This window comes from Parus major, chromosome 20, assembly GCF_001522545.3.
Source record: "Parus major isolate Abel chromosome 20, Parus_major1.1, whole genome shotgun sequence".
Classification (NCBI taxonomy): domain Eukaryota; kingdom Metazoa; phylum Chordata; class Aves; order Passeriformes; family Paridae; genus Parus; species Parus major.
This window is the reverse complement of record NC_031788.1, coordinates 11829308-11852612: the sequence shown is the minus strand read 5'-3', so window position 1 is coordinate 11852612 and position 23305 is coordinate 11829308. Positions and strand designations below refer to the sequence as shown.

General features: G+C 39.2%; 1 protein-coding gene and 1 long non-coding RNA gene across 4 annotated transcripts; both read right to left on the bottom strand.

Annotated features, from left to right (window-relative positions):
* Nucleotides 1-280: 280 nt before the first annotated feature.
* Nucleotides 281-13292, bottom strand: CTCFL (CCCTC-binding factor like). Of its 2 annotated transcripts, XM_033519065.1 has the most exons (9): nucleotides 13055-13292; nucleotides 11774-12026; nucleotides 10007-10177; nucleotides 9194-9327; nucleotides 7456-7576; nucleotides 6088-6237; nucleotides 5257-5417; nucleotides 4351-4471; nucleotides 281-3209 (listed from the first exon to the last, which is right to left on the bottom strand). In XM_033519065.1, exons 1-9 carry the CDS (start codon nucleotides 13193-13195, stop codon nucleotides 3082-3084), a joined length of 1380 nt encoding a protein of 459 aa, XP_033374956.1. In that variant the 5' UTR covers nucleotides 13196-13292; the 3' UTR covers nucleotides 281-3081. The 2 variants fall into 2 exon arrangements, with proteins under 2 accessions (XP_033374956.1, XP_033374957.1); XM_033519066.1 differs by lacking the exon at nucleotides 4351-4471 and having other exon boundaries at nucleotides 3091-3209; nucleotides 13037-13292.
* Nucleotides 13293-15525: 2233 nt separating this feature from the next.
* On the bottom strand, nucleotides 15526-19620 carry LOC117245325. Of its 2 annotated transcripts, XR_004499933.1 has the most exons (4): nucleotides 19410-19591; nucleotides 18697-18834; nucleotides 18394-18590; nucleotides 15526-16765 (listed from the first exon to the last, which is right to left on the bottom strand). It is a non-coding gene; the product is annotated as an uncharacterized LOC117245325 (long non-coding RNA). The 2 variants fall into 2 exon arrangements; XR_004499932.1 differs by lacking the exon at nucleotides 15526-16765 and having other exon boundaries at nucleotides 17844-18590; nucleotides 19410-19620.
* Between the last annotated feature and the right edge of the window lie 3685 nt (nucleotides 19621-23305).

Sequence of the window (23305 nt, the reverse complement as noted above, 5' to 3'; positions counted from 1 at the left end):
GAGCGCTCCCGGCCCAGCAGTGCCCCTGAACTCCCGCAGAAGCTCTGCAGGAACACCAGAGCCACCTTCCAGTCTCGGCTCTCCTCATGCCCTTGGCAGAGCCCAGGATCCTTTTGAGGTCAATTCTTCCAAATTTTAGAATGCAATTCATTCCAATTGACACATCACATCACTGCACAATGTCACAGCGCGTTTTTGCATCACTGAAGCTACTCCAGTGTCAAGTCTGTTTTATTACAGAGCCTAAATAGTAAAAAAAACATATCCAAAGGCCTGGTTCTACTCTTTCTTTGCTTTTTATCTGCTGGGTCTGTGCAAAACTTTATTTCCTCACACATTAACTATTTAAAGCATAGACAATTTCAAGCTGGCAGAGGAAACTCGGAATGCAAGTTCCCTCTTTCCCAAATAACTGGATTACCTCAGAACACTGTTACATAATGCTACAGAACACTCCAGTATTATCTGTTTCAGACATGAATAATTCCTGTGTATTTAACAACTCCTCCACAATTAGTAAATTAAAATATTTTACATTTGGCATCTGTTCAGAATAGCTATTGCTTTAAAAGATATTAATACATATCTACTGGTCTAAAATAGGTAATGTAATGAAATTAAGTTATCTCCGTAAAATAGAAATCAGAATAGTGATGCAAATATTTGCATAGTTATGCAAATTCTCAATCATGAAGAACAATCACTGCTGTTAAAAAGCATAAGGCCATTAGGAATAGTTCCTGAGGAGGTCAAAGCATTCTTTCTTGATTTCCAAAATGACACATTTATAGCTTCTAGCTACAGAAATAATAATTTGAAAGTTCAGAGATAAAAATATCTTTTATTACTACATTCACATTCCACTCTCTGTAGTCTGATTTTTAGATGTCAGCACAGAATGAATCAGCTTTGCTATTAACAATTCAAATGAACAATATATATTCAGCAAATTGATCAAAGAATTTAAACAACTTCTAAAATTAATTTTTACAAAGCAATCTGCTGCTTAGAGTTTATAACACAAATGGAAACAGCACAACAAGAATAAAGTTAACAATACTATTTAAGAAATTATCATGAACAAAAAGTATTCTTAAGTCCTGTCACTGGTAAGAACAAATGAAGTTACTGAAATTTCAGCAGCATGAAAAAAGGCACAGAGCAATCAATATGAAACTGTGTAAACAGTGAAGTAACAGCTCTGTAATGGAGGGACAAAACCAATGAAGAATTTCAATGAATCCAAGCCCTCTGATTCCTCAGGGTTTGCTACAAAACTGAAGGAGGTTTTTGTTACCAAAGTGGTAATTCCCGTGTTTGACAGAGATGATTGAGGAAGGTCTAGGTGAGGCTTTTGGTGAGGTCTCTCTAAATGGGATTATTTACTGTAAAACTGCAATTATCTCCTGCTAATGCCAACATCCTCCCTTATCTGCTCACCCCGAGCACAGAGATCCTGGGGGCACTGTGGCTCTTAAAGCTCCTGGCACTGCTTTGGGTCACAGAACAGCTGCTGAATTAAAGAAGTTATCCTAGAACAGGCATTTAGACACTTTACCATGTACAGGATAAAGACGTTCAGAAACTAACTGGCAAAAACTTAAAGTTTAATTTTTAACAGGCCGTTCAAAGTAAAAAAAAGTTAGAAGTTGCAGTTGCTGTGAGCCTGCAGCTCAGCACAGCACAGGAATTCTCTGTCCCTGACCACAGCAGCAGAACCAGCAACCACAGCCTGCCCAACGTGCAAACCCAAACCATTTAATACTGGTCAAATTCCACACCATAATGAAGTTAAACATAGATGTTAATCTTGAAATTGGGATGAGGGTTTGGCATTTCAATTCAATTTAGTTGTTGCATGACCTAATAATATTTAGTTATGCTGGTGCTTATTTATAATGGAATGTAACATAAGAATAACAGCATTAAAGATGAATATTTAAAAAGTATTTAAGATTTTATGAGAAGGCTTCCAAGGATTAATTATAAATGACAAAAAAAAGTGTGAACAGTGCATAAATGGCAATTGTGATCATTGTAATGAATCATGAAAATTAATAGTACTTACTGTAATGACTCTAGTAATTATTAAGAGTTAAACCCAGTAGGTCTTATAACCTAAGGAAAGTTAGAGAATTGTATTTGACAGTTAAATTTTTTTCTGATTTTTAAGTATACTATAAACATGTAAATAACACAATTGTGCTTCATTGAAGAGCTAATTAGAATCAGAATCATTAGTGTGGCTTGGATCTGGTGCTAAATGGAGGATCACAAACTTACATGGGAACACTTGCAAGTGTTAGAGGGACAAAGAAAACAGATCCCAGCGTCAGCTTAAGGACACAGAAGGTTTCACATTCCCAGAATGTGGGGGTCCTCCACACTTCTCTGCCACATTTTTGTGTGCTTCATTTTGTTCCTGCTTCATTTTTGCCATGCAGTTCTGTCTGCCCAGCTAAATGAGCTGAGAAAAACTCAGACAAAAGATGAGTTTCTAATTATCAGCAGTACGAGACATAAAAAACGGTGCTTTTCAACAAAATTGCATCATGCATTCTATTGCATCATGAATTCCACTAGAAACTAAAGTGTTTGCAGAAAGGAGATTTAGTACATGTACCAAAAAAGTCATTGCCTTTCATGTGCTCACCTCAGCAAAGTATAAACACTGAAATTCAGGCAGCTCTCAGTGATACTGAGAGAGAAATTTGCCTCAGATCAGACTGTAATTCTGTGAATAAACCTGGAAAAAAGCAAAAAGGTGAAACAACGCATCCATTCTTCAATAAATGATTTTGGAATCAGCTGTTTTTTCCCATTCTGTTATTACAGGTATGTAATAAACCAGGTGAAAGTTGCCTCTAACTTCCACACTTTGCAATGGTATTTAGGCCACACAAAAGAAACTGCAGCAAGAAGAAACATGAGCACAGAAGGGATTCAACAGCTTCCAACTTCATCTTTTCTACCTTTCCAGCTGGAGGTAGTTCCACACTTTAAACTGCTCAGTTACAGCTACTGAGAACAAGGAAGAGCAGTCTCTTTATGCAGTAATTGTTCATCACGTTGAGGATCCATTTAATAAGTTGCTTCTGCTCTGTGCTCCCCAGGAGCTGCTGCTTCTGCCCCATCTAAAACAGGAACAATCTCACCAGCACAATGTTCATTTTCCACAGTAGAGTCATCCTGGAATGATTTCAGGGCAACTTTGAAAAAAAAAAAAAAAATTAAATATTTGGATAATTAACCAGACAAGTAAATATTTTAATAAATTTAACAAGTATGCAGTTTAATTTAGGAGAGAAAATGCTGCCAATATGTAACTACAGCACATCTTTTCTCTTACACTTTACTTGGGGAATGAATATATCTTCTGTTGAATATTACATTACAAGCCATGTAACTGAGTTTGGTATTCTCATCAGAGGAAAACTAAGCATTTTTTAAACTGGAAATTTAATTATCATATGCATCCCTTTTCTTTTTTAATTATTAGTAACAGCAAATCACTGGCAGCCCCAGCCTCACAAGTCATCATCTGCAAAGCCACACTGAGGGTCCCAGAGGCCCCTTCAAGTTGTGCAAGAAGTGGACAGTGATATATAAATACTTGCAAATGTCAATTTTGGGGAAAAAAACCTTGTGGAACAGCACAGAAGTTTCTAGGCTTTGTGTAAATCAATTAATGAACTGAATATTTGCATGAACAACATCTGAAGATACATTATCACAGCTCTAGAAAATCAAGCTTTCAGATGAAGGTATTTACAAGATACCAAAAAGAAATTGTTTGCATGTAGGAAAATATTAATAAACAGCAAAATCTAATTACTGCAAAAACATAAACACTGCAGCTGTAACACTTCTCTCTAACCATACCATTACAGCCTCACCAGTGAAAACAGAAGTGTCAATGCTAATGTAAACTCAGCTGCTGATATATATTCATTAGATTCAGAAAAGCTCCAACAGTTCTTCTTCTCGCTACATCTAGTTTTCTCAGTTCAGCTATAATCTGATGTACCAAAAGGTGAGGTTTAGGGACATCTAGGCTTAAGGTGTATCTCCCCATTCTTTCACTCCACAAAAATCATCTGAAAGCAGTGCTAAAAAGGGAGTTTAGGAACTCAGCTGCAGGAGCAGGGAACAGCTCAGGATGGTACCTGTGCACTGACCCAACTCACATGACAAGAATCTCTGACACACTGTAAAGCCTATTCTGAAGTATTCTTCCATTATTAGCTTCACTGTGAAACAGTAATTAAGCAGCAGGGAAGATTCACTGCCTTAGCCTTTTAGTCTTGATTCTAATTTACATGATTAAATTCTAACTTAGTCACTGATTACCTTCTGGGTTAGCACGCTTCGGGTGCTCATGCATTTTATTTTTGCCTTTGCTTCCTTTTCTGGATGTAGCAGTTTTTGCCCTCACCAATCCACAATTTTCAGCATGCTTACACATATTACTCTGTTAGCATAATGAAGAACAAATATATCAATCAAATATTAATCTATGTAAGCAATTTAACACACACAAAGCAAATATGGTTCTGACAGACAAATTCTGGAGCACTGAGCAGAAGACTGACTTAGTTAACAACCTCCATAAAACTCCTGAAGATTTTCCAGAATATATATATTAAAATTCTGCTTTAAAAGAACATTGCCATTTGGTGGGCATAAAATAAAATTTATCATTTTCTGGTTCCTGGATAAACAATAAAGTTTTACATGTAAAATCTGTATGTGGAAAAAGGGTCACATTTACTTTAAAGTGTGCACAGTTAACCCAAAATGAGCACATGTTCTCACTGCATATGGTTACAAGTGAGTAATAATTTCTTACTTTTCCTTGCTGAACTGGTCCTAGCTATCCTAAAAGTAGTCTTTAAAATAAATTTTTCAGTTCACACTGAATTTATTCTGCATCACCACTGAAAATCACATTTCAGGCTCAAATACTACATTTTGTTCTTTATCACAACATCCCTGAAAGTGATTGCTCTTACTTCCTACTTCTAAGCAGTCATGTACAAAAGATTTACCAAGAAGATAGACTCATCTTTCCAGCATTTCAATTTCACTGTTCATTTGTGAAGGATTTACCCTGGAAATAAGCACCACTACACTATTTTAGTTGGACTGCAGTCACAAAAGATTTTGTTTTCTTAAGGGAAATACAACCCCAAAGCCAAGTGTGCCTTACACCACCACCAGCAGAGCAAGCAGTGTTTTCCCAGGGAACTGAAATACCTGGTTACATGTGCAGCTGCACTGAGCACATCTGAATCTTTTCTCATTCCTGTGAGTCTTCCTGTGCTGAAGGAAAGCGTAGCGCTCGTGGAAAGCTGCCTCACAGTCCCTGCACTTCACTGCCTCTTCCATGTAGGAATGCAGATTCCTCAGGTGGACACCTGGACAGTTATTGAAAACAACCCATTTTAATGGCAAGGTTTTTATTTTCACAGTTTTGAACAAGAGTTGGGCAGTGTATAGCCTTGAGTAATGCAAATCCTGTAGAGGAAAACACAAAAGAACCTTCCGTGCTCTCTGCAGTAGGGGTAAAATAGACAAACAAGTTTAAGGTTAAACAAAAGCTGCAGCAAGATGTTGTAACTTCCCAAAGAAATCAAGCAGTTCTAAGACAGTGTTACTGATTTCAGGAGAAATCGTTTAACAAATCAAATCCTTCCAAAAAAATCCAGTTTTAATACAGCATTTTCAGGTATTTCTGAAAATTTAAATTTCTGTATCAGTTTTGTTGTTACTGGTCAGCTCTACTGCTGCCAACACTCCTGAAAAAACACAAGACCACAGTGCCACAGGTATCTAGCAAATAAAAAAAAGAAAAAGCTAAGTATTTGCTACTTTGCATTTTAAACAAATTAAAACATCAACCACAAGATGTCACCACATCTCTTTGAAGGAGGAACTTACCTGGAAAACTACAAATACATTTTACTTAAAATATTCTGTGATAATATGAAGTCAGCTATAACGTATTTGGTGAAATTTTGTGAAAATTAGAGATTTTACCTCTATTTAGCTTTACATTTCATTTCCAGTGTTTTCCTCTAAACTCACCCAAATCACTTTTTCGGGAAAGGAAAGCACTACAGTGTGGACATTGGTGTTTTGGCACATTTTCTCCATGCTTCTGTAACATATGGATTTTCATGGTACCACTTTGAGTGAATCTGGTTTGGCAAACATAACATTCATAGCGTTTTTCACCTATTAAAAAGAAATTAAAAGAACATATGGTTAGAAACTCTATTTATTTGATATAAATTCCATTTTCCACAGAAGTCAACATCCATGTTCTAACAGCAACAGTTTCCAGATCAACCAAAAGTTAATATTAGTTGACAGTGCACAAAAGGCCAAACAAGTCTCCAGAAGTTTACATAACTGATTGCAACACAAAATCTTGGCTTTCCTGAGTCCACAAGTCAAACTGCTGAAGCATAAATCCATGAATATAATCCTAAACTAGGAATCAGGAATTATTTTCATTATCATCTATTCTTCCTTGAATACTTCATGTACAAAAATGCAGAATTATCTTCAAATATGCAAGGAGAGAAAGTCAACAGCAGCAAAACACCGTGGTAAGAGTGACACACCACCAGACATTGATAATGGTGGGAAGGGAAATTAGGAAATTGTTTTCTTGCTTTTCTTCCCCAAAAAGCCACATCAGGTGTGACTATCATTAAAAATTACATCAACACTGGCAACTGGCACAGCTTTGAACCAACTCCAGACTGGTTCTGTGGAAGAAGTCCCTGCCAGTAGTGGGTAACACTCTTGAGCTCTTCCAGAAAAAAATAATTCAGTTTAATTGCACCAAACTGTCTCAAGATATGAACCAATGTGTGACAAGTGGGGATATTTGGAAAATTTGATTCAAACCACGCAGTCACACTCTGATTCAACCTAAAACATTAATCAGAGCACAAATTACATATCATAATTGAGCCAAGTTAAACCCTGAAGTATAGGATTGATACCCACTGCCCCTGAGATAACTTGCATGTTACAGAGCTATGACAAGAACACACTGCTTTCCAAATTAAACCAATTTTGACCAAATTAGTTGCTGGCAATCTGGGGTCATAACAATATCCATGTTCTGAACAGATATTTAAAAATCTCTGATAGATACCTCTCCATGTAAAATCAACTAATTGAGAAATAAAAGTGACAACTTGACCCACAGAAAAGGAAATATTTTTCTAATAGAAAAGAAGTTTAGGAGGAAGAGCAAGACTAACTACTAGCACTGCTGGGCTTCCAACTGCCAAATCCAGAACATTGAAAGAGAACACGTTTTTACTCCAAATCATAAATAAAAAAAGGGCTGACCTTGAGTTTGAAATGAGATCGCTCTAACCCTATGAATACTGAGGAGCTGAGGCCCTGGAGTTGATCATTGCCCCAGAATTCTACCTGTGTGAGTTAACATGTGCCTTTTCAGTTTGTAGGTATCTTTGCTTGCATAGCTGCACAGGTGACAGGGGTAGGGCCGCTCTCCCGTGTGCGAGCGAACGTGGCGTCTCATCTTGCTGGCCTCAGATAAAAATGAGAGATTTTCAAAAGTAACATCTACATTAGAGATATATTTAATTAAAATATAAGCAATTTTACACAATACACCTACTGCAATTTAAAACATTGCATGAATCCCTGAATTAGCACTCTCACATCCATGTTTTTCCCTGCATAATCAGCCTGTTGTGGTTTTAGGACACTTCTGTACTATTTCCCCATATCATCTTACCTCCATATTTAGTATCCACATTAGCAAATTGGGAAATTTTATAATAAGAACAAGAAAGACAAAATTTTAAAAAAAGGATACATACTACTGTCATGCTCCTTGAATGTACCAAACATAAAATTCTTTGAAAACACTCAAGAAAATAAATGAAAGACCAAACCCATTATCCAGAGACTATCCACCTTCAAGTCCCAATGAAGCACCTTAGTTACAAAGTTTAATTCAATTATACTTTTTTTTAATGCTGTTTTTCTGATATGCTCTACATAAATATTGTAGGTACGTGAGTAGGAGTTATCATATGTTCAGTTCCTCCATTTATAAACACAATTAATGAATTCACTGCTAGATTCTTTCATATCTACACCACTATTCACTTAAATAAAATTAAACATGACTGCCAACCTTTGCTACACAAAAGTCAAATAATTTGCATGGCAGTACTGGAGAGCTCCTTCAGGTTTCTTCATTCAGGTAAAGCTTACAGGAATGAGAGTTCTGTAAAAGCAGTGAATGCTGAATAGTCCCTTACTGAAAAAGGGAAAGAATAGGGTAATTTAACATTAGCAGTCAGAGTTTTTAAAGATGCAAGCTATCCAAAATCTAATTATTAAGATAAGGTGCGTGGAATTAAGTTCAGGATTGCTTACAGCTTTAGATCTGGACACAGCACAAATTCACATATTGAATATCCACTAAATTGTGACAGTGATTCAATCACAGATGCATTTCTGAAAGCCTGTGCGCCCAATTCAATTGCCATTTCCAAATGTACCCTTAAGCAGGCTCTAAGGTATTTTGCTCTTGATGAAAAAAGTTCTAGTCCTGGAAAAAAAACCAAACATCATCAAGTATATAAACAGAATATATGAACTTCTTTTTAGACATTAGCTAGTATTGCCCTACAGTACATGGAACGTCATGTACATGACAAACCAAGAATGCTTCTGCAGGACCAAAATCACACAAACACATTGTCAAGAAGCAATTTTAGCATAACAAAAGGGAAAAAAGCTCTTGAAATGCAATTAGTTCAAAAACTCCTAAATAATTTTATGAATATTAATTTGGAGCAACACGTTAGCAAATACTTCATGGACAAAGTAAGGGTTCCAGGAATTCAGGTTACTTGTTCCTTCTTTGCAGGATGATGGGGATGAAAAGATGTGCAATGAAATGAAATTAAATGAAATGCATGGCACCAGGAAGTTGTAGCCATCAGCCACCTTGCAATAACACTGCAGCAACATAAGAGATAAACACAATCCATCAGTGTCCATCCGAGGCCATCAGCAGAACCTGGACTTCTCAGGGTTAAAAATCTGGGCAAAAATTGTATGTACACTAAAATCCTGGCACATGAAAAACTTCACACCTTCCCAAAAGATTCAGTAAGGCTGTACTTACTTCTACACTGGAGTATTCACATACTGTGCACTTGAAAGGCTTCTCCAAAGTGTGTTTGTACCTCCTGTGTCGTGAAAGCTCCCCTCGGGTCACAAACGCTGTGTCACACTCACTGCATTTATGGGGTTTGTTCCCTAAAACAAGACACCACGAGACCTTGATTCAACACCACAGCAAAGTGATTTGTCTCCCTTAAATCAACATGCAGAATTTTTTAATAGAACTTTTTCTGATATTCTGATTTTTTACATACAATAAATCATAGAGTGATTTGTGCTGGAAGGGACCTTAAAGCTCATTTTGTTTCACCCCCTGCCATGGGCAGAGACACCTTCCACTATCCCACATTGCTCCAAGCCCTGGTCAGCCTGGCCTTGGCCACTTCCAGGGATGGGGCAGCCACAGCTCCTCTGGGTACCCTGTGCCAGTGCCTCAGCACCCTCCCAGTAAAGAATTTCTTCCATATATATGCACAAAATAAGTTTATTATAAACACAATTTATTGCTTCGCTTCATATGTTTACATAGCAAAATGAAAACATCACAGAAAATTCTATTCTTCACGCAGGAATGAAGCACAGCTGAAGTCTCTGTTGAGCTGACAAGAACGGTACTTAACAAAATAAACAAATACACACACACAGAGTCTCCTAACTACAGACCACGTCTTTTCAGTGTGGAACAGCACAGAAAATCAGAGGAATTTCTGAGCATAAAATGATCACAGAACACAGCTCTAAGGCAAAGGCACTTGCCTGTTAATTCAGTTTTGAAGACAGTATGTACCATGAAGGGTTTTCAAGCATTAGGTACCTGTATGTGTGTTCACATGGTTGTGCAGCAGAGTTGTTGTACGGAAGGCCTTTGGGCAGAGATGACACACGTGACGTTTCTCATCTGAATGGGTTTTCAAATGACACCTAAGACTTGATAACTTGGCTGAGGTGAATGTGCAGAAAAAACAGTTGAAACATTCTTTTTCTCCTGTTTGAACAAAGACACATTTACACTGTATATAATACAAAATAATGACTACTTTTGTTAAAAATTATACCAATTTCTAAAGAGTCCCTCTAGTCTGGGTAAAACTACTTCAAACTTCTACATCAAAGGATTCATTAAGACTTAAGTGATTTGCCCCCAAAATTGTGTTATTTCTTAGTGTTTAGAATACAGTTTAGAATCTAATCCCAGGAAACCTAACTCCTACTCTTGCTCTTACCTCCAAGACAGGATGAGACTTCCTCTGTCAATACCATCATTAAGACTTACAACCTGTGCAACAAACTTCTTGACAACAACTGTGTAATTAGCATTAAGTAAGTTTATGCAAAGATTTGGAAATGGCAGGTTAAGCTATTCCCAGCTTTCTGGTGCTCCTGAATCTGTAAAGTGCATATAAAAAAATCATGATGTAAAAGCCTCTTTAAAATTACTGGTTGAATTTGAGAGGAAAAAAAAAAGTTCTTTGGAGAAGTCATAGAATAAAATTCAGGGCAAAAGAGTAATGAATTTCTTTTGAGAGTAACAAGATTAAATGTGCAACACTTTCAGTTATGAAGAAGATTTGAAACTGTGAAATGGCAAATACGTCACATTTGAAGAGTCTTTCCAGAACAGTTGCCTCAGCTCCCAAGTGTGCTCTCTGTAATGATTTTCATGCTGAGACCAAAATGCATTTTATACAATGCTTTATAACACACAGAGATGTGCAGATAACACTTCAGTTCAGTAACAGCAAACAAAACCACTTTATTGTCATTTATTCATTGTGGATTCATGCCCACACAAAGGAACATTGTTAGCTTTGTTAAAACTGCTCAAATGTGCTTCCTATAAAGGCTGTAACTGAAACAGGGGACATGAACAATTTGTACCATAGAGAACCTCAGCCAAGATACCTTAACTTCCAGATACAACACACACATTTACAGACTCAACATCACTGATGTCATCCAATTTTTACACTACACACACAGTTTCTAGGGAAACAGATGCTTATCTGTTCTCTTCTGAGTCAGTCAACTTCTGTAACATACTTTTATGTTTCTAACATCTTAAATCAGCCATTTTCTGTTACTCTTATTTAGGTTCTGGGAAAGGCTTTGCTGATAGGTATTGGTTGATAATTGCCCACCACTCTCTGCTAGAAATGTGGAATCACTCTAAACTCAACCATAAACCCTCAAACAAGCACATTTTGAAGCTGAATGAGTGAATTGAGACACTAAATAAATTACTAGGTGTATTCAAAGGCACTTATACAATATTAACTTTGAAATCTCCCAGGAGGATTCAAATACCACACACTGTTCAAAAGACCATTAATTTCTAAATGCCATCCAAAATGTCTCTCTCGAAAACATGGCAGATGACATCAGCCTGAAGATCTTTGAGCACTTAAGGCTGAAGGTATTGGTTCTTCTTCCAAATTTCCACAGAATGTTAAGACTTAACCTAATCTAAACTTAGTAATTACCACTGTAAATATTTAATGTAAAACTTCAACCAACCTCAGTTCAAAATGTTACTTAACATGCCTTATCTAAAAATTAGCTACAAAGATTATTAACTTTTTACCTTTTTCCTGATGTGGAGCATGAGTCTCAAATTTTATATTCTTGAGATTTCTTACAACTGCTTGTTCTGATGCAGTTGGATATTCCTGTTCTTTACTTTCATTGAATAAGTCTGACAAATCATCACCCCCTTTGCAGCTCTGACTCTTTGTTTGCCCAACAGTGGAAAAAACTTTCTCTCCTTCCCCCTCTTCAGATGGGCTCAGTTGCTGGATGTTATTTTCAAATGTAATGGCATCATTATCTCTGTCAATCTATTTTAAAAAAGAATATGTTTTACAACTTTCTCAATTAAAGGCAGTCGCTACTGGCAAATCAACTAAGCAGTCAACAAAATGCAAGCCACCAATTCATTCTGATTTTCAGTCTTTAAGTCATCATCATGTGATGCACAAAACTGCAACAAAAATTTGCATTTTGCATACAGCAGCCTAACTGGTAAGTTACAATTCAGTAAGAATTATTACACCCTCCCTCTTCAAAATTTTATATAAAATTTCAGAACATCATTTTAAGTTGCAGCACTGAGAACACAGAAAGTCATATCTTTATTTTTTTTAAAGAAAATTTCAATATGTTTACCTTTTAAAAGAAAGTGAGAAGTATGCTCTGTTTTTCAACAATATAGGACTTCTGCAGGTAAATTGTAATGTCTTCTTTGTCATATAGCAATTAACCAGGCTGTGATACTTCTTGTATTAGCTAGACACAAATATGGCAATAGGACCTACTTCAGAAATTATCTAGTGCTGCATGAATTTTTTAAGAAAAAGGATTTTATTGTAAAACAAATATAATAGCTAGCACAGAACAAAACTGGAGTGTTTGCATCTTCTTATTAATAAAATTAATTTCAAATGGGACTGTATTAAATACCCAGCTTCAACAATGACTCCAAGATTGAACTAATTGAATTAAGGAGAAAAAGGGAAATCCTGTAATGCCACGTAAGAGATAGGGGCTATCAAACCAAATAGAACCAAACTGGTGAACTAAATTAAAAACTTGTCTGAATTTCAACAGTTAAATATCATCTCGATATCATCTTGACAATCTGGGTCTCTTCCAACTGAGAATATTCTCTGAATCTTGAAAGACTAAACTTCTAGTTTGTCTTTTAAAAATGGATGAAATTATAAAAAGATGTACAGGGGACTGGATATTTAAGTCCAACAAATTTGAATAAATAATATTAACGCTTAAGTCAGAACCAAATCGGTGCGATAGTAGAAGCTAACAGGGAACAGCGTATCTGTAATTTCACCTTATCCAGAACTTGTACCTCCATCAGGAGCGTGTCTGGTGGTTTCTCTGTCTCCTTGCTTTCCGCGCTCTTTTCTTGTCCTTGTTCTTGCCGAATGTGGATCTGCCCCAGCTCCAAGTCATACAACACGCAGATGCCGTCCCGCAGGCTCCGGGCCATGCCCGGGGCAGGCAGCGCTGCACGGCCCGGCCCAGCGCCACAGCCGGGCCCTGCGGGCTCCCAGCCCGTCCTGCTCCCCGTCACACACAGCGAGCGATCACCCGCTGAGCCGGCCCGATCCGGGATACACCCGAGCGCAAACCACGGCCTTTCAGGACCAGCCCCGAGCCCCCTCAGCGCTCCTGGCTCGGGGCTCCGGCGGCCCAAGGGCCCTCCCGCTGCGGGCGGTGCCCCCGCGGGGAGCTGGGTCCCCGGGGCTGTTGGGCCATCGTGGCCGGGCTGCCCTCGAGGGGAGGCGGCGGGGAAGGGGCTCAGCGCTTGCCGTGCAGCTCGGCATGGCCGCCCTGGGCCGCTCCCTCAGCAGCGGCTGCAGTGGGAGCCCACTTGTGGGGAGCAGCTTTTGGGGAACGGCTGCTTCTCACGTGTTAATTCCCTGCAAAACACAAAAGCCCCGAACCTGCGGAGCTTTCCCTCGCAATGCACCGGGTGCCCGCTGCTCCTTGGCCCCCACGCACGGCAAGTCCTGTCAGGGCAGCTGCCGTTTCCTCACCCTCTGAGCAGAGATGAAGACATCTCGCCCTTAATTGTAGGCCCTTAACCTTCTGCTCCCACTTGGCTGAGACCACGGGGCTGAGCTCAATTGCTTTCTCCACTTGGGAAATATCTGAAGCACTTGCCGTGTTTCTGTGGCGGAAAGGCTCCAGCCGGGAGCCCTGTGCTGGAGTGCCGCTGAAGGGCCGCCTGATGCTGCCGCCACTGAAGTGTTGTACAAAATTGGCTCAAGTGGCTTTGCAGAGGCAGTGGAGCGATGTTTAAGCATCTTTACACTGTACCTTAGGCCTGGATTGGTTATTCAGTGAGAACAAGTTGAAAGACTCCTCCAAAGGCATTGTGAAAATGTCTTTGAGGTAAACTTGCACAGTTTGAGTGACTTAACATTTAATCTTGTGTACCCTTCTAGACTAGTAATTTCCAGCCATCAAACATTTTATAAAACCCACTTACTCTGAATACTCTATTATACGCCAGTGCAGAGGATAGATTTAGAGCTTTACTTCTAAATATTAGCTTGGTGCATTGCAGGGTACAGCACATTGCACGGGAACTGCATCCCAGTGTGTTCCAGATCCTGCTAAACTGATTTACCCTGAACTAACTGGTGGTTTTCCTTCCCTGGGGATGTAACCCAGGCATTTGTGAAATATCTGTAGCACAACCAGCAGCCCACCCCACTGGCCTTTGAGCGGTACCCTAAGATGAGGTGGGGTTATTTGACCTCATCCTCAGAGACATCAACTGAAAATCCCATAAACACCCTTGACAACAACCACGCCTGTCTACAATTCTGTAAAATCTTAAATGCAAAAATAATACAGCATGTTTACATTTAACAACTGCAAGTTAGTCATAACTATTCTGCTGCTTGGAATCAACACAAACCCAAAGCAATTATTTAAGGCTGAATATCTATTCCAGCAATTTAGTGCTGATATTTTGGTTAGACACCACATTATTCATCATCCGTGAATCCACAGGCTCTCAAAACTAAAGAACAGGATGCAGAGTATACAATATATTCACATAATTAGGCTGCCAGTAACTGTGGCCAGAGATTTTACTTCTTACACATTTCTAAATTTTTTCAAGTTGCTCTGTATACTGTGCAATTATGATTGTTGAAGGGCACTGTAGGAAAAAAAAAAGTTCTTACAGTAATACACCATCCTTTAGGTTATTTTAATGAGGTTTTCTGCACTTCAGCAGCCATCAACTTCTAATAGCTGTCCTGCCTTGCATTTCTGCATTATTAATACCAGCACCATCCATGCAGGTACGGTAAAGGTCTGTCATTATTTCCATTAATAACCAATATTTCCAAGGATATATAGCTCAAACGCAGAATGGCCCATCAGTTCATTTTTTGCTGAATTTAAAGGAATCACTTGGATCAGCAATCTAAGAATTCAACCAATTTCTGAGTAGGTTTGACACGCTAGAGGTTAACAGCTCCATAATGGCTGTGTTGTGTGTAGAGTCTCCAGTTACTGCTGCTGCATTGTCCATCTCTAGCTGCAGTCTAGCTTCTACCCACTCTTCTGGGAGTCTGGTTCTTTCTAACACATCTAACAGCCTGCATGAAAAGTCTATCACAAAAAGAATAGAGAAGTGTTTTATATTTTAAGTCATAATTACACTTTGGGGGGTAAATGTTCAAAATTAATTATTGTTTGTCAGGAGTATTTCATAAGGAGCATAAGGAATTTAATGTAGGCATATTTTCCTGTGCTAAAGTAATGTTACATAAAGAAACAAAACTCAGCCACAAGGTACAGATAAATTGTTGATAAGAATCTACCACTGCATTAAAGTGAATACATGGACAAGTAAAATCCTTAATCAGCAGAGTAAATTTCCTTGGCTACAGTAAGGAAACACAGCAAACTTTGTTCTGATTTGTGGTTTTCCACCCAAGTATAAACAGTGCAGCTAATATTTTTCAAGAAGTAAAATACTGGGTTATCTGTTCAGATTGTCAGATTTAAATCTGAATAATGTCCTTTATAATATTTAAGATGTTTAATGCATTTAGGTGGAGCTGACGTTTTTAAAAGCTCCATTACCATATATATAAAGCATATTTGACCTTGAATGTAGTTCAAGGTTTACTTCCCTTTCTGTGTTTCAGAGACTCACTTTGGATGACTGCAGAGGCTGTTTATCCATCCTCTCTGGTGTTACTTTGCACCACCATCACAGGTTCTAAACTGCAGTCCTCCCATGCCAGTGGAAGGATTGCCATCAATTTAACAGGGCTTGGAATTAGGCCCAGAATAGATAACTATGTGAAGCAATGACAGTGGGATTTATTTACACATTTTTGACCTGTCCACCAACTGTAGAGTAAATCAGGAACTCTGCAGTGCACTTGAAAGAGAAAAAGAAAAAATAAAGAGACCAAAACATAAAACCCCCAAACAAATAGGTTCAAACTTAACCTCCAATGCTCATAATTGTTTCATTTATGACACTCTGCCTTGTAGCTGAAACCTCCATTCTTCTCCAGAACATGACTCCTGTTAGTCTAAGAGAAAACCCAGTCTTTGTTGTGACTTATTTTGACAGCTTTAATATCATTTTCCACCTGGCATCTGGAAAGTTTTCCATTTTCACTTTCCACCAATGTCTCACTTTTGTTTCCAAGTATGTGTCGCGTTCACACCGCACCTGTCAGCGGTGTGTGTGCCTTAGCACCAGGCTGCAAACACCAACGCCTTCCCTTTGCTTCTACCCCAGGGACAAACACTACCTTCAGCACCTCTTTTGCAGTGAGATATTGCCCCTCTCAATAATGACAGCACCAGATAACCTCCTTCACACCATCACCTGCTTCTGAGAAAGAGGAGATACTTTTACAGTCTTCTAATTCATCTGGCTCCTTTAAACCTCGCTCAGGTCTTGAAGCTGTCATTAAATAGTTGAAGTCTTTTTGCTGTATTTTCTGCTGCTTCTTGTTCCTTTGGTGTCCCACTTTCACAAATACGAAGCATTTCTTCAGAGACCACCAAAAACCTTAATTAAATAAAAAAAAAAAAAAAAGGAAAGCACGTCAGCTAATGAGTGAGATAAAAATGTTATGTTCTTTTTGATGCTGTTCTAAGCAACTGAATCTTGCAGATTCAGAATTAAGTCAGTGCTTCAGTGCTGGCCTGGAATATTCTCAGGAGAAAATATACAGTTTGATCACTTGGAAAGAAGGATTTTATTAATTTTTTTTTTTTTCCCAGACCTTTTGTTTGGAGATGGAAGCTACAGTTTATTTTAGCAGACATCACTAAGGATTCAGATCTGACTTGGATTTCTTGCCTGCCCCAAAGAACACAATTCTCTGCTTCCTATTGCTACAGTCATATAAAAACTAGTCAGACCTCAGACCCAGGAACATCAGAACATACAGTCCTACTTGTTTCCTTGCTGAATCCCTGAAGCAGGGAGAAGATGGGAGCACAGCAAAGCAAAGCCAGATGGAAATCATGCTGGAGGGTATTGATTGACTAGTGTCTAGGCAGGCTATAAATTACCACTTCTCATGCAAAGAGGGTGAGCAGAGCTGCAGAGCTGTCTCAGGGCACAGTGCTTGGACTGTGCTGCTCATGCAGGATCAGCTAAATTCGGGTTGTGCCTAAGGCACAGGGAAAGCCAGGCTTTGCTCTCTCTCCAATGCTCATCTGGACTTTGAGGAGACAAATCATCCCTTTAAATATGAGTGATTCTTGCAACAGAACAAAAGCAACTCCTATTAAGTTAAAAGACTTATTGCTTTCAAGTATTGTCTATGCTCTTAAAATCATCCTCTATACTGTAAATGATTATAATTATATAGCATGACTAGAAACCAAGACCTAATAGAGTACAGATGTGGGATATATAAAAAGGAAAGTATTTAACATAAGTTTATTGGAGCTGAAAGTACCAGGGATGATTGATTGCTTAGACACAAGTCAGGAAAGTGGCCTAAAAATTATTAACCATAATTGCAATTTGTCTATTAACTGTTTCATCTAACATTGTGATATATTTAGAAACAATCCTGCCATCCACTAATACAGAATTTGCTGCTTGTGGCAAACAGCAGAGCTGCGTGCCTGGATCTGTTTGGAGAAAGGATGTTTATTGGGAAGCATATCACTTCTTCCATTTCAAAAGACATTAGTGTGGTTATACAGTTAACTACACCTCAGTGACTTCCACTGTTTTTCCAGAATACTCTTTAATCCAACAGATAGCAAAGAAAGTTTTTAATACAACTCCCCTTGGTTAGTTATTACAGGTTTCTGTTGCTGTTTGTGCAAGGGTTGAAGAGTTAAAAGTTTAAAAGGCAGAAAGTTTTCCTCTTGTTTTGACTAAACCAGGGGAAACGTGCTGGAGCTGTGCAGAATTTGATTGCCAAACACAGAGAGAAGATACACAGTGAGAAAAGATAGTAAAGGTTTAACCCAGCTGATGTAAGAAACAAACTCCAAGGATGCCCATGTTTCCTCCTTTTATCGCATTGTTAATCTTTAATCAGGAAAACAGTTCTGAGAACAGCTCTTCGTGCACAGCTGAACAGACACCAAAACTTGGAAGTTAATAGGATCACCAAAGAAAGAGACTATTAAATCATTGTCCTAATAAATCTGTGAGTGAGATGTACAAACCCAGAGGAGTTCAAATTCTGCTTCCACGTGGATGTGCAGCAAGTACATGTTAATCCTTGCAAAATCAGCAGTAAGGAGGTGGTTGGTGGGTTCAGAAGAGCAGTGGGTTCCTGTGCACTTTTTTTCCAGCTCAGATAACAAATTCTCTTGGGGTTAAACTTTCTGAGGAGTCCAAATCATCTTCTTAATTCAAAAATCTAAAGAAATCAAGAAAATTTAGGGGAATATTTAACAACTTATATATTAATGTCACTTCACTGAAAAGCAGGTGCTGTAGTCCATGATATTTATCAGCAGAAATACCTTAAATCTTAGTTTTCTGCACTGCTGCAATGTTGAACCATCACTTAAAATCCACAACCAGATAGACCCAGGCCTCTCCATCAGGAGCTGGTAATGGAAATATGGTACAGCAGGCTCAGTTGCACATCTCTTCTGTGCCTGTAAGAAGAAACAAAGTCAATCTTATAGCCCTTGTAATCTTAAACATCAAGATGAGGCAGTGTCTAGAAAGCAGATGAGAATACCAGGGTGACAAGTTTTGTGAATCACGGTTATTACTCCATTCAGAGCTGCCTCTACAAACTGAAAGTCTCTTGATCTGTCATTCATACCCATCTTTTGTTTAAGATCTTCTGGGCAGAGCACATTTATGCTCCACCCAAAATAAAAAAAGTACTTAGTGCTATTTAGAGCAAATACCTGAACTCTACAAGGTTAGCAAGTGCGTGGGGTTTTTTATTTTATTTGCAGAATGCAAGTTGGTTGCTGTTCATTTGTACATAGTGGTTTAAGCACACAGGTAAGAAGCTTCTCTTTACATAAACAGTATTCATTTGCATATATATCATCCTGAATCAGAAAATTTGGAGACAGTTACAGATGGTCAGTCAAAGATGCACCTATAGCAATCAGAATTCTGTCTTCCTAAAAGCATAAGAAAAAAAACATCATTTCCTGGGTCCAGTTGAACTCCTCATCTCTTTACTGAGTGTTGTTTGTAGAAATAATCATACCTGTGGCATTTGTCTGGTAGGAACCATTTACACTGACCAAACAAAAGTGCTTCACATTGAAGAAAATCCCATTGTGGTCCACTGATGTTGCCTTATTCCTGTTAGAATGGTGCTAAGCAGAAGTGTACAGTATGTAGGATTTCACCTGACCTGTTAACACTTACATAAGAATTTTCCAGTAAACAGAGGATTCGTTACAGGGATTATTGGTTTTTGTGCAATGTTGATTTTCCTCCAGCTGCCAGGTTCAAGAACCAAAAGGTATGTAGTGCTTGACATAGGCACATTTGCCTTCTGACCTTTAGATTGTAGTTGGCTTTCATTTCTGCATAATCAGCTTTTCTATCCTGTTGTTTGGCTTTTAGTGTTATAAAATGCTTGAAATATTAATCAAAGCTGTTTTCCTGGGGAAAAAGTATAGAACAAATCTCACTTGAAGCAGAAAACAGAGTTCAGCCCAAGTTGCTGCTTTCGCGTAGCTATTGAAGGAGAAAACAGTTTATAGTAAATGCTTTTCATTTCAAGTAAGAACTTTCTGTTTGCATTACAGTAACCTAGAGAGAACCCAGCAGGGACTTTCTGTGGCACAGACAAAAATGAGAAGAGATAATGATCATGTCTAATTAGGTTTTAAACTCCTCTAGCTGGGAACTATCAACCAAACTAGGAGAATTCATAAGAACAGGGAGAAATTGGCATTATGACCTCCCAAACCCCTTCCTAGGAGATGATAAAGGCTTGGGGATGGATAAAGGATGGGGATGAGATCCATAAAGGCTATGGATTTCCCATTTGACATGTCCAAAGTCAAATGGGAAATCCATAGCAGAGGAAGGAACAGAACCTAAACCTCCAGAATCTGCCCCCACTCTTACTGGTTAAAGCCATCCTTCTTCAAAGGTGTTGGCTCAAGAAGGATGTACAGAACTGTGACCAGTGGGTCAGACTGCATGTAACAAGGGACTGAAATCCTGAGGGAGAACAAAGGCACATGGGGGGATTTAAAGGAAAGAGAAACAGGTAGAGCTGGGTAATCCTGAAAGGACAACTGCTGCTCGCGGGCAAAGTGTCACAGAGAAATAAAGAACAGCGTGCAAGAGGAAGGAGCAAGTGGAGCCAGGGTTGTCTCATCCTAGAAGAACTTAAATTTAGAATACAAAAAGGTGCTTTCATGTCATTTCTTCGGGCCTGAGGAGGTGAGGTCTCTGTAAAAAGTCACAGTTAGCAGAACACCAGTCATCCAGAGGAAGCCGGAGACTCTTGAACAAGAGGTGCTTGAACTCATGTACAAGGATTTGTCTGCTTCCTACCCAGGTAGGAAGCAGGAAGTCCTTGACAGCTGCAAACACACTCCTCTGTGGTAAAGAGACTTCACTCCAGCAAGGACAACCATTTTTATTTGCAAACTGGATTTGGAGCCATCTGGGCTTTGTGTGACTGAGCAGAGCAGGTGCTGAAAGGTAAAGGGGAACACAAACCTTTTGCTGACTGTTTTTCACTCTGGTTGGTATGGTTTGTCCCCTTCTCTCCTGGCTGTAGTTCTGCTGTTCATCCAGCAAAAAACAACCTGCAGTAACCATGCAAAAATCATCATTCTGTTGTGGCTAGGGGTAAAGTCAGTCAAAATCTTGGTGGGCCCAAGCTTTCCACATGACTGAGACCTTCTGCAGTAGATGAGAGGAGCTCCCAAGCTAACAGAATTACACATACCTGGCCACTGGTCAGGTACCATTTGCTACAGAGCCCATTACTCACATATTCACACTGATCCTTGACAGTATTCCTTTAGGGAAGACTCCCCAGATTAGAGTCACAGCTCAAGAAATGGCTCCAGAGGAGTGGCTGCTTATCAGAGTTAAAATTACATGTCTCAATCCCATCTCCAGAGCTGAGCTGTAAAAGTGAGATTAAAAATAAAGTAATAATAACAATAATAACTGTTTTATCTGCTAAAGCAGAACAAGCAAGAAAACAGTGTGCCCATGGTGTAATGTCAGCCATGGCATTTACTGTGGCACAACCAGGACTTTCCCTAAAATATAGCTTAGGACTGAACACTTGAGCTGATGCTAAAGTAAGCATCAAAGATTGGTGACTTTGTTTAGAGAGCTTAAATATGCACCAGTGCATCTTCCTGGCTGCTGAAATTTGCTTCCATTTGTTTTGAGAAATGTCTGTTGTCAAGCTGAAAATGCTGGACAGGCTAATGGAAGTACAGTCTAATCGTGATAAATCTGGGTATTTTTTTCCACTCCTCTGCCACCAGAAGAAGCCACTTCATTTTGAACACGAGCCAAAAAAATTTAGGCCTTTTGTAGGGATCCACAAGCATCATTTGTCACAATCTCTCCAAGCCTGTCTCAATTGGAAAGGGGGTGAGGAGGAGGTAAAGCACTGTGCCCCCGTTTGCTGCTGCCTGTTGTGGCCGGTCGCAGAGGCTCGGTGGCCGGTCGCAGAGGCTCAGTGGCCGGTCGCAGAGGCTCGGTGGCCGGTCACAGAGGCTCGGTGTGTCTCACAGTTCATGCAGCACACGTGGAGAGGAGCGTGCAGCATGTGTGCCAGGTCCCCAGACCTCCTGCAGATGGGTCAGTGCTGAAGAGCTGCCTGAAGGAGAGGGGCTGTGAGGCGGAAATGTCGCACGGGGCTGCGCAGGGTCTGGAATCAGCGCTTGGCTCACTCACAGACACTTTTGCAACTACAGGCAATTTGCACGGTTCATATTTTCTTTTGGAAATTGAGAGAACAATCCCTGCCCTGCTCTTTGTGAGCTTGCAAGGGCTGCCCTTGGATCTGGGCTCTGTGGCACCCAGTCCAGCAGCTGTTGGAGTGTGCTCGGTGTCAGCTGAGCACAACTTCACCACAGAAATAACAATCCAGAGGCCGTGCTCTTCTGTCAGTAAAACAGCTCAGAGAATCTTTAAAAAATCTACAATTTTATAGCAAAATACCCAAGTGACAAACTCTTTGGAGGTGACAATATGTGGGAGAATTAGCAATGGGAGGGAAGTAGAATTTCTGAGTATTATTATATGCCATTAACAACTTTCAAATCTCACTGTGAGTACTTTGTTGCACCTTGGTTTGTATGATGAGTTAAGCTTTCTAATGATACTTTTTCTGAGCATCTAAAAACCTATACATTTATTCAGTTCTAGTTAGTCTGAAAAACCTTAAGTACTCAAAACTTCTGTTTTGAACAACCTGAATAGTGTCCATCAAAACAAACATCCTAAAACCCCTCCTTTCAAGGCACTTGTTGAACGCTATCATCTTGAAATGTCAGATTCACACACATTTAAATGATTTGACAGCTTCCAAGAAGGCACCTGATAAGCATCACATTCAAGTGTCAAGAAGCACAGAGAAAAAGTGCCAAAAAAAGTTCAATCAGAAGAAATCGTATCAGCTATTAGATGAGCATTATAATGCAGTTACTACTAAAAAAGTCTTCTCATTTAAATGGAAAATAAACTTTACATTCAAGACAAACCTTTTTTTGAAGGTCTTACATTTCCCCATACCACCTCCCATATTTGCCATTCGTGGAATCTTCCAGAAACCAAATCCAGACAGCAGCACCTGCTGGTACTGGGTGAAGACCTCAGGACCACTGTAACTGAGCCATTGGAAGTGTTACATCTGGGTTTTTGAGTGGGAGACAGTGGGTGTTATGAGAATTCACTATCTTCACATAAAACCTTTAATGCCTTCTGTTGGCTGTCTAAAAGCTGAATCTCTAAATGAGAAGATTCTTGAAAAAAATCCTGGCCTTGATTTGCATATGCTCCAGTTATTTCATTGCACCAAATACTATGTGTGTTTTATATAGGGGCTCGAGGCTTGCTGTGTGTTTGTGATATGCTTTGAGATCCTCTGATGGGAGGTGTTACCTAAAT